This window comes from Mus musculus, chromosome 14 (genome assembly GCF_000001635.26).
Source record: "Mus musculus strain C57BL/6J chromosome 14, GRCm38.p6 C57BL/6J".
In the NCBI taxonomy this organism is placed as follows: domain Eukaryota; kingdom Metazoa; phylum Chordata; class Mammalia; order Rodentia; family Muridae; genus Mus; species Mus musculus.
Genome location: NC_000080.6, coordinates 73310307 through 73327714, shown reverse-complemented (window position 1 = coordinate 73327714; position 17408 = coordinate 73310307). Strand labels below are relative to the sequence as shown.

Below are 17408 nucleotides of genomic sequence, written 5' to 3'. Positions count from 1 at the left end.
AACAAGTCATATCTACACATGCAGAGCTAATGTAAGTCCCCAGCCTTTCCTTGGCTGTCCTGTGTTCTCATGTGGCCAATGCCTTATTAGATTCTAAGGCTGTAATGATGTCTCTCTCTGTCTCTGCCTCTGCCTCTCTCTCTTTGTCCCTGAGTATTGGAATCACTGTTCCTCACATGCTAGGTAAGCATTTTACTATTAAGTTATATCCCAGACTTTTCACTTTTTATTATAAAACAGAGTCTTACTAAGTTGCCCGGGTTGGAGTTCAACTCACTCTATAGCCAAAGCCTGTCTTAAACTTGGGATTTTCTTGCCTTAGGCTCTGAGCATTATGGGCCTGAGCTACCAGGTCAGGCTCAACTTTGATCTGTGTGTTGAAAGGGGCTTATGGGGGAAACATGTTACAATGACTTCTGACACAAATAGCTGACCATCAGCTGATTTGAGGTCAGTACCAGCAGAGATGACCGGTCACCAGCTCTGTTACGCGTCTGAGGACCCAAGTTCCTTTGCCATTCTGTCTCAAACTTAAGAGTAGCTTGCCACAAATACCAAGGTGGCATCAATTGGCCAAGTGTCACATTCTCTGATAATTATGAGGCAGGACTGTATCATTTCTGTATATTATTTGATCAGGCTCCCACAGTCTATCTTTTATCTTCACCAAACCTAGACTGTATGTAGCCTGAGCTCTTGCCTAAATCTGGGACAAAGTGAACTCAAGTGCTATTTTAATTCCATTCATTCTCCGTGGCTGCATCAGGGCCTGGGGCTCTACCTCCTGACAAACATTTGGTCTCTAGAAGGCTTCTGAAGTTAGGCAAGTCTGAAAATTGAAGGAGGCCCATGTATCCTTCACTCATCTGACATCAAGGCAGAAAATAAGCCCAGGCTTGCAACCTACCCAATTAAGTTCTCGATTCCTCAGTCCTTGCTCAGCTGTTCCAAGATAGTTTACACCAGAACAACAACTGTATTTTATTCACAGCACTTCAATTAGTGAGTTGTATGAATAAGGACTGACAAAGGGAGAAAATTATGTTGACTGACAGGTAAAACGTAACTAGAAAAGCTACCATTGCTGAGCCAGCTTTTGGTGGCGGTAGGTAGTTCTAGTATAAAGTATGCTCTTTTCCGGTGTCTGTGCGTCGGCGACATGGTCAGACAAATATTACTTGGGTTCGAGTCCTCTGCCAGGGACCTGCTATGTGACGCGGGCAAATTGGCTCCCCGAACTCCCCACTTCCAACCCGCAAAAGTGGAATGCCGACCTTCCCAGTTTGACCGGCTGTCTCGGAGAAACCATTATGAAAGGAGGCCGGATCGTGCGCATGAACACGGCCAACTGGTTTTCTGCTTTCGTCTCAAACGCGTTTGTAAGCGATTTTTCAAAGTCGGGTCCGCCTGGCAAACTGGTTTTCAAAAGCTACTTTCCCGCTAAGATCTGTCCCGCTCGGACCGCGCCTCCTGTTTCCCCATCAAAAGACTATAGTCTGTGCGTGCATCGCCCATCTTCCCTTGTCTCCAGAAGGCCACCAATGGCCCCACCCTGGACCGCCCACCCGGGCCGAGCCCACCTCCCACTGGCCCGGCACGTTTGTTTTTGTTTTGCCGGCCGCGCGGGCCGGGCGAGGGGCGCGCCCTGTCCAGCGTTCTCCCAGAGGCCGCGGCTCCTCGCAGCGGGCCGGCCCCGCCTCGGCTGGCGCCGCCCACGGGGACGACGCGGGCGGAGACAGGCCCGGGCAGGCGCGGCTTCCCCGCGGCTTCCCGCCCGCGCCCTCGCCCTCGCCCTCGCCCTTGCCCGCCGCCGCCGCCACCGCCGCCCCGGTTCCCCACTGACGCCCGCGGCCCGCGAGCCTCGCGGACGTGACGCCGCGGGCGGAAGTGACGTTTTCCCGCGGTTGGCCCGGGCGCTCGGTTGCCGGGCGCGTCCGGTTTTCCTCGGGGGACGTTCCCATTATTTTTGTAACGGGAGTCGGGTGAGGACGGGGCGTGCCCGGCGTGCGCGCGCGCCCGCCCGCCTCCCCGCGCGCCTCCCTCGGCTGCTCGCGCCGGCCCGCGCTGCGCGTCATGCCGCCCAAAGCCCCGCGCAGAGCCGCGGCCGCCGAGCCCCCGCCACCGCCGCCGCCGCCGCCTCGGGAGGACGACCCCGCGCAGGACAGCGGCCCCGAAGAGCTGCCCCTGGCCAGGTGAGGAGCGCGGCCGCCGCGGGCCGGAGAGAAGGGAAGGGAAGGGAGCGGGGACGCCGGGTGCATCCCGGCGGGGACGCCGGGCGGGCGCATCTCGGCGGGGCCGGGCTGGCGGTAGGAGCGGCGCCCCGGGTCTCCGGGGTCCCCTTGGTCCCCCATCTCTGCGGGGGTGGCGGCGGCGCGCTGACACGGTCCCGGGCTCGCGGGCGACGGGGAGGGCATCCCGAAGGGGTCTGGGCTGCGGCTTGACAGGTGTCGGGCGGGTGGGGCTCCTGCTCCCGAGCGAAGTGACAGGTGCAGGCTCTACTCCAGCGACGCCCAGGCGCGGAGCCGGCGGGTCCCGGAGAGCCCCGGTCAGATGCAAAAACAATTGAAATAAATATTTAAAAAAAGAAAAAAAAAACTCGACCGGTGTTTGTTTTCTTTCTTCCTCCCTTTTTTCTCCGTGGAGATCCGAAGCACCCCCGGGGTGGGTTGACTTTCTCTTTTGCAGTCGTCCTGCGATGCAACAGTTGGGAGCCTTGCCCTCTCTGAGCTTGCGCTGCATCGGCAGCTTGGTCCTGGGAGAGGCCAAGAAAAGCCTTGTAGGCAAAGCGCAGGGTCGTGGGTGTCAATTGCTCACGGGGTCCTCAGCTCCCGGGCTTTGTGGGGGTTTCTTTAGAACAATGCTTTGAGGCCCGGGGGGATTTAAAGCCATCTGTGGAGACTGATGGAGCAGAACTCTTAGAAGAACTGGTATGTGGGCAAAAGTTTCAGGAGACATTTAAATGCAAGGGCTTGGAAGTTTCTAAACTTTGTTCCCCTTTTTTTTCAGGGTAGAACTCTTCTTGCGTGCTGATTGGCCCGCAGCATGCTTCATTATTTCTTGCCTTTTGCCTTTGAGCATTCACGGATTCTGGTGCCTCCCCCTCCCTTTTTTCTTTTTTGGTCTTGTGTTTGGTACTGTGTTCTCTCAAAGAACTTTTCTCTCCATTTATTAAGTGGAATCTAAACTTAAGTTCATGTGGATCCAATAAGAACAACAGAGAGATATTTATTGTATTTCAACATTTTTTTTCTTGACTGTGCTACTGTGTGATTAAGTAACAGAAATTGAAACAATATGATTGTTGTTATTGTCAGCACTAGTTTTGAGAGTATAGATCCATTGTAGATGGGAGTTGTTTTTGTCTCTCACGGTCCTTCAATTTCTAGCCCATCATTAAGTTCTCGAGTTTTTGTTGTTGTTGTTGTTTTTGTTTTTTTGGGAGGGGGTGTTTTTGTTGTTTTTAATTACTCTGACTCTGTAACCCAGGCTTGCCTTAAGCTCTCTGTTTTACTGCCTCTGCCTCCCAAGTTCTGGGATTGTAGCCCTGATGGGCTATCAAGCTCCTTTCTTCTCATTGAGCATCAATCAAGGCTCTTTGTGAGACCCAGACTCTTAACAGAGTTCAGGTCAAATCCTAAGAGACTGAAATAATTTTGGAAATTGCTTGTCTAAGTCTATTAAAATTCATATTAGATGGATTTTCTTATGGACCAAATAAAAATCATGTTCTTAAAAAATAAATACAGAATAAAAACTGTTCCAGGGGAAGAGTTTGCTTTTGTTTCTAATTAAACTCTGATGTATCCAGTGTGTGGAAGCTTCACTTTAGAAAGAGCAGTAACATGTATTCTAAAAGATTCCATGCCATCTATGGACTTATTACTGATTATTGTAGAGTAACTGTACACATTGAAGTTCTGGTCATTGCCTGTGGGAAAGACAGACCCAGTTTCTTTCTCTTTTATGTACTTTTAACTTTGGAGAATTCTCAAAAAGTTCTCCTTTAAATTAAACTTTACAAGACATAGTCTCATCTTGGTTACTCATTGCCACTAAGGTTCTCAAAAAGCACTTACAGTTGATCTCTGACTTACCTATTGTCACGTGTGTTCACCATAGGGATTTGCTACCTCTTCTGAACTGCCATTAAATGAATGTTGTGTTATCATTGGAGAATACACTTAGACAAACACTGATGATATATAGATTAGTCACTGTGCTGTCTTGCTACAATCAAGAGAAGTGGTAAACACTACAGATACAAAGCTGCTGCCAGTATAACAAAACATGCTGCTATGCAGTAAACTTTATCTTTTAATTATAGAAATATGCTGAAAAATAATGATAAAGCTATAGTTTAGTAAACACACAAGCCAGTAACATAATGGCTTCAGGCATTGTATGTCCTTGTATATATGATTCTCTCCTACCAGTGGCAGCTTGCTTACAGCAGCATCTCCCTAACTGCACAAGTAGCAAATGGATTGTGCCACAATGTTATGCTGGTTAAGATGGGCTCTAAGTGATGTTTCTGCACCATTATAATCTTACAGGACTACTGTTGTAAACTGCCTTACTGAGTGACACATCATGTAGTGTATGCCTGTTCTTAGCAAGGATAAGAGGGCTGCCTCAGTCTGAAGCTTAGAAAATAGCTTAGGTATGGATTCAACCCGGTCCGTCTCCACTGAGAATAAGTCTGCTTTGACAGCTGGGGTGTTATTTCTTTTACACTGTCTCTCTCCTAAGTACTACATGTGGAAGAGAAGCTGAGACTAGGAGACTGAAACACTTGCGTTATTGAAATATGCAGACGCTAATTATGCTTGAAGAAGGAGTTGCCCAGCTGGAAAAGTGGTCAGGAGCACAGATGATGGAGTTAAGACTCATGGTTCATACCTGGGTAATTTCCACTTGGTATGCCTCTAGTGACTGCTTTAATTTCCCTAATATGGTAGATGTGTAAAACATGAATGGGAAGACTTACCAAGTATGGCTGATGTGGGGACTCAGGAAAACCATGCATAGGATCATAGTAAAATTTCAAGAATTAAGTTGCTCTTCCTAGTGTTGTTGTTATATGTCAAATTGAAAGGAATTAGCCATTAAAAGCTTACAGTTAAGAAAGGTCAAAGAGATAGGACTGAAATACGTGATGCAATCATTTCTATCAAGTTAATCATTAAGAAATACAGGAAGGTGGAGAGAATGTATGGATTGACCAGGGTGTGGTTTTTTCGTTTTTGCTGTGACAGTTCCGTCTTCCCAGTGTGCTTTAGCTAGTGCACTTGCTGTGTCTCACAATGCTGTCCGGCTGCTCTGGAGTATATGTGCTTCACCATGCTAGCAGCTCTTCTTCACTTTGTGCTAGTCTTATTTGGAAAACCCACAAAAAAGATAAGCATATGTTTAAATGATGTGTAATGGTTCTCAAAGATAAAGTAAGACCTTAAAGCACTCAGAGATGTTCTCTTTCAAAACTGTGCTGGTGTGTGCAAACTATAGAAACAAGTGTTTGCTTAATTAGTTTGATCTGCAAGTGTATCAATTTTGTAACTTTTTAATTTGTAGGCTTGAGTTTGAAGAAATTGAAGAACCCGAATTTATTGCATTATGTCAAAAGTTAAAGGTACCCGATCATGTCAGAGAAAGAGCTTGGCTAACTTGGGAGAAAGTTTCATCCGTGGATGGAATCCTGGTAAGAATGCTTTTAAAGTTAATTTTTTAAAAAGAAAATCTATAAAGTAAAATATATAAAGTTAGTGATAATTTCACTATCCAAGAGTACCCTCTGATAGCACTAGAATGCTTTTCATTTCAATGGTTTCTTAGGTTTTTAATTTTTATTTTACATGAAAAAAATTCTGATGGTGATGGTGATGATGGCAGTGGCTGTGGTGATGATTCTGACGATGATAATGATGATGGTGGTGGTGGTGTGGGAGCTGTGTTCCTTCTGCTTTTAGTGAAGGCCTAGGGATTGAACTCAAGTTGCCAGGCCTGCTGGGCACCAAGTACCCACAACCATTGAACTGGCTTCATTTTAAACTGATATACAAAGTAACGAGTTTCACTGTGACAGTTTTTGTACAGATACACCATTGTTGTTTTCTCTATTCATCTCCTCCCCCACTCTTCTTTCCCATCCATTATCTTCCATTTGCTAGTCCCCTGCCACCTCTAGACGGCTTCTCCTGCATTTGTATCACACCTGTGCCACACACATTTGTGTCACACACTCTTTTCCCCTATGCCTTAAAACTCTCTTCCTCTCATCTCCCTTTCCAACTTTCGTGACCACACACACACACACACACTCACTTAAGTTTTAGAATCTTCATAGGAGAGAACATACTTGTCTTTTTTTAGTCTGACTTATTTTGACCTCCAGTTGCATTCATTTTTGTAAGGATAATGTGATTTCATTTTTATTTGTGGTTGAATAAATTCTATTTTATATATATTGACTGGCTTTCTTCATCTGTGCATGGGTGGATGAACATCTCCACTTGCTCTATCTCTTAGCTATTCTTAGTAGTATGGCAGGAAACATGGATCTCTCTGCTGTCTTGACGTCGAGTCTTTTGGACATACATAAGATAGTGGAATGGCAGTTTTATGTAACCTCACACTGACTTGCATGGTGTTTGCCCTACTCTACCTTACTACCAACAGTATATAAGGCTCTCTTTTCCCACATTTTTGCCAGCTAACATTTGTTGTTTTGATGTTAGCCATGCTGACTTGGGCAGAATGGAATCTCAAAGCAGTTTTAAGTTGCATTTCCCCATTTCAAATTTTTAGTGCTCCTATGTATATCTTTTTCTGAGAACTGTGTTTAGTTGGTTCATTAACCTGTATTTTGAGTGAATGATTTGCTTTAATAATATTTAAAATTTGAGGTTCTTTATCAGTTTCAATACATGCTGGTATTGAAGGTGTGCCCCACCACACTCAGCCCTGTGTTATGTTTAATCACAATCTGTCTCTCTGTCTGACTGTCTGTCTGTTTAATGTGTGTGCATACATGCTCTCATGCACTGCATGTGTCGTGGTCAGAGGGCATCTTTCAGGAGTCAGTTTTTCTGCCGTATGGGTTCTAGAATTGAATACAGGTTATCAGGCTTAACAATTGCCTTTACCCATTAAAGTATCTCACTGGCCTGATATTGGGCAAAAGATATTGATTGAGTTAAACATCTACAGCAGGTAGATGCCCAATTACCTCAGCATTATTTGAAGAGGATTTTTTCCCCCAGTGTCAACAACTAGGTGGCTATAAATGTATAGGTTTAATTCTGAATTCTCTTTGTTGGTCCATGTATTTTTATGCCAATATCATACAGTTTTGTTACTATGGTTTTACAGTATACTTTGAAATCAACTATTCTGACACTTGCTTAGTATTGCTTTTGTTACTCAGAATGTTTTGTCACCTCATATTAGTTTCATTTCTATTGTGATAAAATATCCTGACAAAAAACAACTTACAAGAGAAAGGTTTATTTTAAATCACAATTCCAGGTTATAGTCTATCATAATAGGGAAGTCAAAGAGGCAAGAACTTAAAACAACTAGTCACATCACACCTACAATAAAGAGCAGGCAGGGATAAGTGCATGCATGCCCAGTACTCATAGAATTTTCTCTATGAAAATTTATATAGTTCAGAGGCAAAAACCCTAGAATGGTGTTGCCTACTCTCAGGCTAGGTCTTCCCATTTCAATGAAAAGATTGGGTGGGGTCTTTCCCCAGCAATTAAGGCAGTCAAGGCAGCTTGCCATAGCTGTGTCCAAAGAATTCCTGAAGACTCCCTTCCTAGTAATGTTACACTGTGTCAGGTTGGCTATTCAAACTAACATTGCTAAGGGGCATCATCCTAGTTCTGTAAAGAATGTCACTAGAAATAGGCCTCGCATTGTATTGCTTATAGGTATTTTTGGTAATGTAACTATTTTCACAGTATTAATTCTGCTAACCCAAGAGCATAAGACTTTTTTGTTTGTTTGTTTTTTAATTTTCTAGTATCTTCATCTTCTTAAGGGTTCTTAAATTTTCACTGTAGAGGTCTTTTACTACTTTGGTTATGTTGATTCTTAGGCATTTTCTTTTTTGAAGCTAATATTTTTTGTCTTGTTTGTTTGTTGTTACAAGGTCTTGCTTTGTAATTCTAAATGATCTAGAACTTATTATGTAGACCAAGCAGCCTTGAAGCACAGAGATCCTGCCCTGCTGTAAGTGCTGGGATTAATGGTGTGTAACACCATGCTCTTGAAGCTGTTAGGAATGGGATCTTTTCTTTTCTTGGCAAGTTAGTTATTGGTATGTAGAAAGGTACTTATTTTTGCTTGTTGACTTTATATTCTGCAGTGTTGAAAGTATCTAACACATCTAAGAGTTTTCTACTGGAGTCTTTAAAATACAGGATCAAATACCTTCGGCAAATAGAGATGCTTTCTTCCCCTTCTATTTGCATCCCTTTCATTTCTCGTTTTGCTGCTCTAACGAGGACTTCAAGCATTATAGTGGAGAGGAGCAGTAAGAGTGAGCACCTTTTCCTCATCCCCAGTTTTAGAGGAAACACTTTCAGTCATTCCCCAATTAGAGTGATGCTTTCCATAGGTTTGTTGAGTAGAGCTATTATTGTGTTGAGATGTTTCTTATATTTCTTGTTTCCCCACGCATGTGGGTGGTGTGTGGGTGTGTATTCATGTGTGTGCAGGCGCATGTGCATGTGCAAGCCAGAGACAGCTTCCAGTATGTCCTTCTTCAGGTGCCTCTACCCTTCCTCCTTTTTTTTCTCTCTTCACTGTTTTTGTTTTGAGACAGATTTCCACAGGCCTAGAGCTCAGTAAGTAGGCTAGACTGGATGGCCAGTGAGCCCCAGTGACCTGCCTGCCTCTCTAACAATGGGATTACAAATATATGCTACATGCTTGGCCTCATTTATTCATTCATTTATTCTATTTTTTTTTATGTTCATGCTAGCGATCTGCGTCCGGCACTCATGCTTGTAAATCAGGCACTTTAGCCTCTCCTCAGAACCTTATCAAGAAGGGATGCAGTGAGGTAACCCAATCACAAAGGAACTCACACAATATGTACTCACTGATAAGTGGATATTAGCCCAGAAACTTAGGATACCCAAGATATAAGATACAATTTGCTAAATGCATGAAACTCAAGAAGAACGAAGACCAAAGTGTGGACACTTTGCCCCTTCTTAATGGAAGGAGTTACAGAGACAAAGTTTGGAGCTGTGACGAAAGGATGGACCATCTAGAGACGGACATATCCGGGGATCCATCCCATAATCAGCTTCCAAACGCTGACACTATTGCATACACTAGCAAGATTTTGCTGAAAGGACCCAGATAGAGCTGTCTCTTGTGAGACTATGCCGGGGCCTGGCAAACACAGAAGTGGATACTCACAGTCAGCTATTGGATGGATCACAGGGCCCCCAATGGAGGAGCTAGAGAAAGTACCCAAGGAGCTAAAGGGATCTGCAATCCTATAGGTGGAACAACATTATGAACTAACCAGTACCCCCCTGGAGCTCGTGTCTCTAGCTGCATATGAATCAGAAAATGGCCTAGTTGGCCATCAGTGGAAAGAGAGGCCCATTAGTCGTGCAAACTTTATATGCCTCAGTCCAGGGGAACGCCAGGGCCAAGAAGTGGGAGTGGGTGGGGGAGTGTGTGGGGGACTTTTGGGATAGCATTGGAAATATAAATGAAATAAATACCCAATAAAAAAAAAGAAAAAAAAAAAAGAAGGGATGCTGCTAAACATTGTCATAACCTTTCTTGCTGCTATTAATATAATCAGGATTTTTGTCTTTAAGTGTATGTGTGGGTTATATTAAATATCAGTTTTTGTATGTTGAATTACCTTTGTGTCCCTGGGATGAAACCAGTTTGGTCGTGTGTGGGTGAATTTCTTTGTGTCCTACGAATTTGATTTGCAAAAATTGTATTGAGAATTTTGCAGGGAAATTGGTGTATGGTTTTCATTTTGTTGTCTTATCTGTATCTAGGCTTGATATTAAAGTAGTATTGGTTTAGTAGATTGAGTTTAGTAGAGCCTGCTCCTTTCTGTTGCAAGGAGCAGTCTGCACAGGGTGGTGAGAGGTGCTGTTTAAAGGTGTGGCAGTGACGCCCTTGGCAATGGGTTCTCCTCGGAAAGAAACTTTTTACACTGCCTCAGTCTCATTGCTTTCTGAGGTCAGTTTCCTCACCTATCTTTTTTATTTAATTTTGGCAGGTTATATAGCTCTAGGAATTTATGCTGCATGTCTTCTAGATTTTCTAGGAGCTTGAGGGAGGAATGTAAGCTGTTTCCTTTCTGGATTCCATCAGAGCCTGTTTTTATCTCCTTTACATCTTTATTTTTAATTTGGTTCTTCTGTTTTTTGTTTGTGTTTTTTTTTAATTAGTTTGTCTAGGATTTTTTTGAGTCTTATTTCTTTCCTTTTTTTTCTGAGATAGGGACTCATAAAGATGAGGTTGACTTTAAACTCATTATATAATAACCAAGGGTGACCTTGAATTTCTGAGCAGTGTCCTGAGTGAATTATAGGGTGTGTCCCCTAGCTCAGAGGTTTATCCAGTGCTGGGCCCAAGTTCAGGGCCCCATGCATGCTTTATCATGAGAATTTTCTTAGATTATTAAATTATATCAACATATAAACTTTATTTGGTAATAGAGTTTCTAGTGGTAATATAACAACCACTGGAGTTTTAAAAAATTAATTGTTGGATATATAGTTTTTTCCAAGTAACTTGTTTATGCTGACATATCCTTATAAGAATAATTTCTGCATAAGCAAGTTATTGATAATTGTAAATAATTAAATTAATGGCTCTCTGATATCTTTCTTTGAATAAATTCCCACAAGCTAATTTACTGAGTCAAAACCTACAAACTTTTAAGACTACTCAATACTTTATTTCTTTTTATTTGATTATTAAAGAGAAAGTGTCTTTAGTTTGGAATTAGATGTTTTTAAAGTAGTATATTTAAAGTCTCCAGGTTACCCTTTGAATGATCCTTGTTCAACATTGAAACAAATAGAGGCAGGCACGGTGGCATATGGAGTTGGTTCAGCAGTTCAGAGTGAGGAACTGCTGTTCTCATTGAGAATCTCAAGAAGACATAGGTGGAGACCTATGTCACGTGGCTCATAGCCACCTGTAACTCAGTCCATTGGCAACTGCAGTTATGTATATACCCCTAAACAGACACACATGCACGCTGGAGAGGTGGCTCAGCAGTTAAGAATGCTGGCTTTTATTCCAGAGAACCTGGGTTCAATTCTTAGCATCCACATGGTGGCTCACAACCTTCTATAACTTTAGTTCCAGGTTATCTGATGTCCTTTTCTGGTCTCTGTGGGCACTAGAAATGCATTGGTGCACAGATATGCATGCAAGCAAGGCACCTTACACATAAATAAAAATAAGTAAAATAATAATGTCTTCAAAAAATAAATTGATGCAAATAGTAATGGTCCCTGGAAACTCCAAGGATAAGACCCTCCTTTCTTAGACATCTGGGTGAATCACTTCTGTAAACTTGGCTGCAAACTACAGAACTTAACAGACAGGGAATTATGTAGAAAATGTGAAGTTCAAGGTTAATGACATTAACCTCAACAATATAATTTGTTAATATACACCAACCAATAGTCAACAAACTTTACTTAGAAAATTCCTTTGGGGAGTGGGTCAGAGTACTGACTGTACAAAATGAGGATCTGAATTTGAATTTCCAGTACACAACTTAAAGAAATCTAGGTGTGGCGGTTTGCACCTGTAACCTCATATCTCTCTCTCTCTCTCTCTCCCCCCCCCCCTCTCTCTGTGTGTGTGGGTGTGTGTGTGTGTGTGCGCGCGTGTACACACGTGCATGTGCTTCTGTGGTGCAGATAGGTGGGAGGATCCGTGGGGTTTGCTGGCTGCCAGTGCACCTCCAGGCTTAATGAAAGACCCTGTATCCAGGGAATATGGTAAACAATGACAGAGCAGGACACCTGATTCTTTTTGCTGTTCTCTGCATGTGGTTTCTCGCACACATACGTGTGTATACCATACATACACACTGAAGAAAATTAATGAAGAAGAAAGGCCCGTGAGATGGGTCAGTGGGTAAAAGTGCTTACAGAAGTCTGATGATCTGAGTTAGTTCCTATATAACTAACCCATCTGAGTTAGTTCCTATATAACTAACCCATCTGAGTTAGTTCCTATATAACTAACCCATATAATGGAAGGGATGGCCTGTCGTCACAGTGCTGTTTTCTGACCTTCTACGTGCACTGTGACATGGTCACATCCCCATACACACATGGTATGCATACACACATACATACACACACTGGTAATCTTTAAATATTTTTAAGCTAAACTAGAAGCTTCCTTTATATAACCCAGGTACTTGGGTTATAAGACAAGCTATTATTCCTTGAAAAAATAAAATAAAAAGCTGGTTTGTTTATGTGGATACTATAGCTATGGTAAGGGTGGCTGCTATGTGCTGTGGCATGCATTTGGAAGAGTTCTTTCCCCCCTTCTACCACATGGGCCTTTCCTGGGGATTGAGTTCAGAATGTCAGGCTTGCTGACAAGTACTTTGATTAGACTGAGACACCTTGCTGGCCAGCCTTTGTTTTATAATTGCTATATATTCATTATATGGTAATGGGTTTCATAAAAATAATGTATCTCAAGTCTGTCATATTCTTTGAGACTGTTCAACCCTCACTATTCTCCCTTCCTCCCTCTGCCTGCTCCCCTCTTGCATTGGTTTCTTTTACTGTCCTAGTCAGCTTTCTGATCTCTCATTAAGTATATATAAACAAGTAGCTTTCTGTGTGTATGTAAAATCTAGGATCCACAAATGAGGGAAAATATAAGATATTTATAGTTCTAAGTCTGACTTAATTTTCTTTATCTGATGACTCAGTTTCCAGCAAACAACATGATTTTGTTAACTAAAACTCTGCTGTGTATGCATACCATTTCTTTATCCATTTATCTGTTGACAGACATATAGACTGATAACATATTACAGCCACTGTGACCAGTGCTTCTGTAAACATGGATGTGCAGGGGTATCTGTAGTATACTGACTTTGTGTCCTTTGGGTGTCTATCTGGGAATGGGTATATCATATGGTAAGGCTGGCTCGGCCAGTTCACATTCCCATCAGCAGTGTATAAAGGTTCGATTAGTAGCAGAAACCATTTTGGGCTGTAGAATTAAATATATACAAATAAATGTGACTGCTTTCTTGCCTTACCCCCTTCTCTTCCTGGCTTTGTTCCTACCTTTCCGTAGGACTGCATAATTTAAAATATTACTTCCTAGTGGAGGTCATGATAGGAATTAGAATATATGAATTATTCCTGGTTGTGTGGGGGAAGAGGACAATAGAGGACTTTGTGTTACTTTTAGGACTTGATACATTTTGAAGGGTGTGGAAGACTATTCTTTTGTCCTGCTGTAATTCAACAAACCCTTTCTTTACAATATGCGAGTGTTTAATGTTGAGAGTTGGCCTAAGAATGATGGAATGTGTTCAGAGAAGCAAATGCAAAGACAGAATGAACCTGTTTGCAAAGCAGCTGTTGTGGTCCCAGTTGTCTGTTCTCTGAAACAAGAGAAATGTCGTAACTTGGGGGAACCCTTTTTGGCATTTGAAAGTGGATGGTGTTTATTGAGAGAGGATGGGTTAAGATTTCTAGTCAGAATGAGCTGTTTCAAGTCTGAAATAAAGCATGTGGTGACGCCACACTCTTGAGCAAATGACCTTAAATGTCCAGTCCTTGGTTTTCTCATTCGTAAAATGGGCTATCAGTAATTTCCAGATCTTGGAATCATTGTGAATATAAATAAGTTAACACATATTAAATATATGCAAGGTAATTTATTGAGTCAAACTCTACATAGTTTTTGTTCTTTAAAAGAAACAAAACAAAAAACCAAAATTCTATCTTATCCTGAAAGACTACCTTGTGGGCATGACACAGCCAATGCAATCATGATCTCACAGTGGCAGCAGCTGCCATCAGTGTGCCTGCACAGGCCTGGGCTTGTCAACAGTCAGTCATAGATCGGTGAGAGGCCCATTTGGCCTTACCCCTCCCTGCTGAAATATGAGCTACTGATGGATTTTTGGGGAGGGGCCGACACTGTCTTCAGTTGTGTACTCGTGATGAGTTCACCGTGCTCCAGTGAATGGTAGCAAACTCAGGTTGCACTGGCATCCCTTGTTAAACGCTGGGTTACAAAACAAAACAGAAGGGCCTGAGTGTGAGAAGGGGACTGGCCAGGAGGGAGTGTGTACTGGATGTCGGAGGGAAATGAGAAGGGGAGGATGAAAATAGCCAGAGTACACTACCCACGTGTATGAAATGGTTACAAGAACAAATTCAATCAGAAATTCCATTTTAATTGGCACTTGATTAGTACTTAAAAGACAAACCATCTCGATGGCTCAGTGGGTAAATTGTTTGCTGTACAAATGTGAGAATTCAGTTGTCTCCTTTACACCTGCCTACCTAACTCCTGACACAGCTGCAACACTTATGTGTAACCCCAGAATTGAGAGACAGAAACAGATGAATCCTGGGGTCTTGGTAGTCAGCCAGCCTAATCTAAATGGCCAGCTCCAGGCTCAGCGGGAGAACAGGTCTCAGAAGAATAAGGTAGAGGTGACAGAGGAAGAGATCCAGTGTCCATCTCTGGCCTTCGTACATGCATACGTGGATGAGCACACATACACACACATAGTTAAAAGGAGGTAAAGCAACTTCAGTCTGGGTTCAGGTGGATGTGTTCAAGAGTTCAATATCTATGGCAGCTATAGACTTACATAATGTTTCTTAAATTTTGATTTAGAAGTCAGAATTATTCCTTGATTTATACTGCTGATGGAATTTTAATCCAGTGGGCATGAAAACAATATTACCTGGTACATCTCTTTTAGAGCCCTAGGGTGGTCAAGTACATTTTCAGTTAAGCAAAAATATTTTTAAAGATTTTTCTCTTCTCATCTGTAGGTCTTCAGATTTTAACAGCAGGCGTCTACTATTTAATAAACCATGCTGTAAGCACGCATACTGTCATCCAGGTTTTGTTTTATTTGTTAACGGTTAGTCCAGCAATGGCTGTCTCTCAAAGGAAAGGCTGAACCTGGTAGTTGTTTAGTCCATGAGGATACATGTTTCAACTTGCCAGGATGAATGAGGGCAAGTGGGCAAACCCCAAAACTTACTGTTCCATGTCCTTTTATGTGGGCTGTCACTAGAAAGTGTGACCCTCCCATCTCAAATGATCCAATCAAGAAAATCCCTCAGAGGTGTGCCCAGCTGTTTGTGGTTTTGTTGTTATATTTTATTTTGTTTTTCCAAGACAGAATTTCTCCGTATAGCTCTAGCTATCCTGGAACGTGCTCTGTAGACTAGGCTGTCGTTGAACTCACATCAGTCTGCCTGCCTCTGCTTCCCAAGTGCTGGGATTAAAAGCCTGTGTACCACATACAGCCTGCTTTTGTTTTAGTAGATTCAAGATGTAGTCAGGTTGACACCTAAGAGTGTCTATCTCACACTTCTCAAGTCTAATAGTTTGGGGTTAGAATAAGAGATACATGCCACTTTTTTTCAGTTGAACAAAAACAGTATATACTTATTAATGAGCCTAGTTTCAGTTTCATGTCTCACAGAATAGGGGCTCATAAGGAGATTAAGAGAGAGATGAGGGAACAGTATGTTGGATTTTATAACACATATTTATTATGTTCATTGATTTATATGGGTATAACTCAATGGCTCCCTGAAACAGTTATAATCATGTATTAAAGATAAGACTGTGGATCACCATAAGGTATAGTAATAATGAAAATAATGCCAAGTATTATGAGAGTTATCAAAATGTGACCAAAAAATGAAACTGGATATAGAAACATACATTTGTAATCCTGGCATTCAGGCTGAGGCAGGAGAGTCACAAGTTTAAGGTTGGCTTGGGTTTTTTCTTCATTATTTACTCTTCTGTTGCTGTGATAAGACACTATGACCAAGGCAACTTACACAAGAAAGTCTGTTGGGGGCTTACAGTTTCAAAATATTAAAAGTCCATGACCATCATGGTGGGAAACATCATGATAGCAGGCAAACAGATGTGACATTGGAGCATGCAGAGAGCTCACATCTTAAGACACAAACACAAAACAAAGACAGACACACTGGGAGGGTAAGAGTCATTTTAAGCCTCAAAGGCTGCCCCCAGTGACACACTTTGTCCCAACAAAGCCACAGCTCCTGTTTTTTCCAAGTAGTTCTAACTGGGAGCAAAGTATTCAAATATATGAGCCCATTTCTATTCAGACTTCCTAGTGAAACCGTGTCACAAAAAACCCAAACCAATCAATCAAAATGAAGCATAGAGCAAGCACATTGTTTTGGAACTGTGGTGCCAGTAGACTTGCTGTAGAGAAAGTAGCCACAGTTACAAAAATCTCTACAGGTCTGCCTGTATGCCTGTAGAAATTTATTTTGGCTCATGGTTCTAGAGAGAAAAGTCTGAAATCCTCTGTGTCTTAGCCTGATGAAAAAGCAGGGGAAGCTGGAGCAGGCAGAAGAGAGCCTGAGGGACAGCTTCACTTTCTAAGAACCGGCTCTTGCGCTCACTCAGACATGGACCCATCACAGTAGGACAGATTCCCATGGTAATGCCAATTATTTCTTCAGTGCCTTAACCATGTCTTAATGTTCCAATCCCCCATTACTGTCATGATAGCCTTCAGATTTCAAGAAGAGTTTCAGACAGGATAAAGGGCATTCACACCACAGCCACTTTCGTGTACTCCCAGCTCTGCTTAACCATTTCTTGAAGAGCAACTGCTCTCTAGTTCCTACTGCTTGTTCTGCTGTTGCAGTTGTTTCTTAGCAAGTTAATTTGAGCATTTGTGTGACTCACACTTAAGATTCCTGTCTTTTAGGGGTCTGAGTCCTTCTGTGCTTAGTCTCTAAGTGTCTTGAGTTATTTAATTATTCCCCAACTTTTTAATTGTGTTATGCCAAACTCTAGTTTTGATACTTATTTTTTTGTGCCTTTTCTTTGTTAAAATTCCTTTCAAATTAGTATATTTGTTAGTTGATGAGTTTACATTTGCCCATCTTTGTTACTTCTAAGTCCATGGTGTTTACATGAGGGTTTGTTCTTTATGTTAAATGGTCTGTTGATTTTGACAAATGTCTAATGGTATGTGTCTGCGATTATAGTACATATAGAATACTTTCATTGCTCTACAAATACTCTTTGCCTATTCATCCTGAATTTGCCTATTTCCTTTCAACCTGTAGTAATCACTGTTCTTTAAAAAAATAAACAAAAAATATTGC

The 17408-nt window shown here is 42.2% G+C and overlaps 1 protein-coding gene across 2 annotated transcripts in view; it reads left to right on the top strand.

The window, feature by feature from the left end:
* The first annotated feature begins 1763 nt into the window (after positions 1–1763).
* Rb1 (RB transcriptional corepressor 1) overlaps positions 1764–17408 on the top strand; it is a 133094-nt gene continuing 117449 nt past the window's right edge. The window contains exons 1-2 of one of the 2 annotated variants that reach the window (XR_383150.4): positions 1764–2192; positions 5572–5698. Coding sequence is in view for 1 of the 2 variants with exons in the window: in NM_009029.3 (NP_033055.2) it covers positions 2074–2192; positions 5572–5698 (246 nt within the window). In the remaining variant the exon portion in view is untranslated. The remainder of the gene's footprint in view (positions 2193–5571; positions 5699–17408) is intronic. The other variant, NM_009029.3, reaches the window with a different exon arrangement.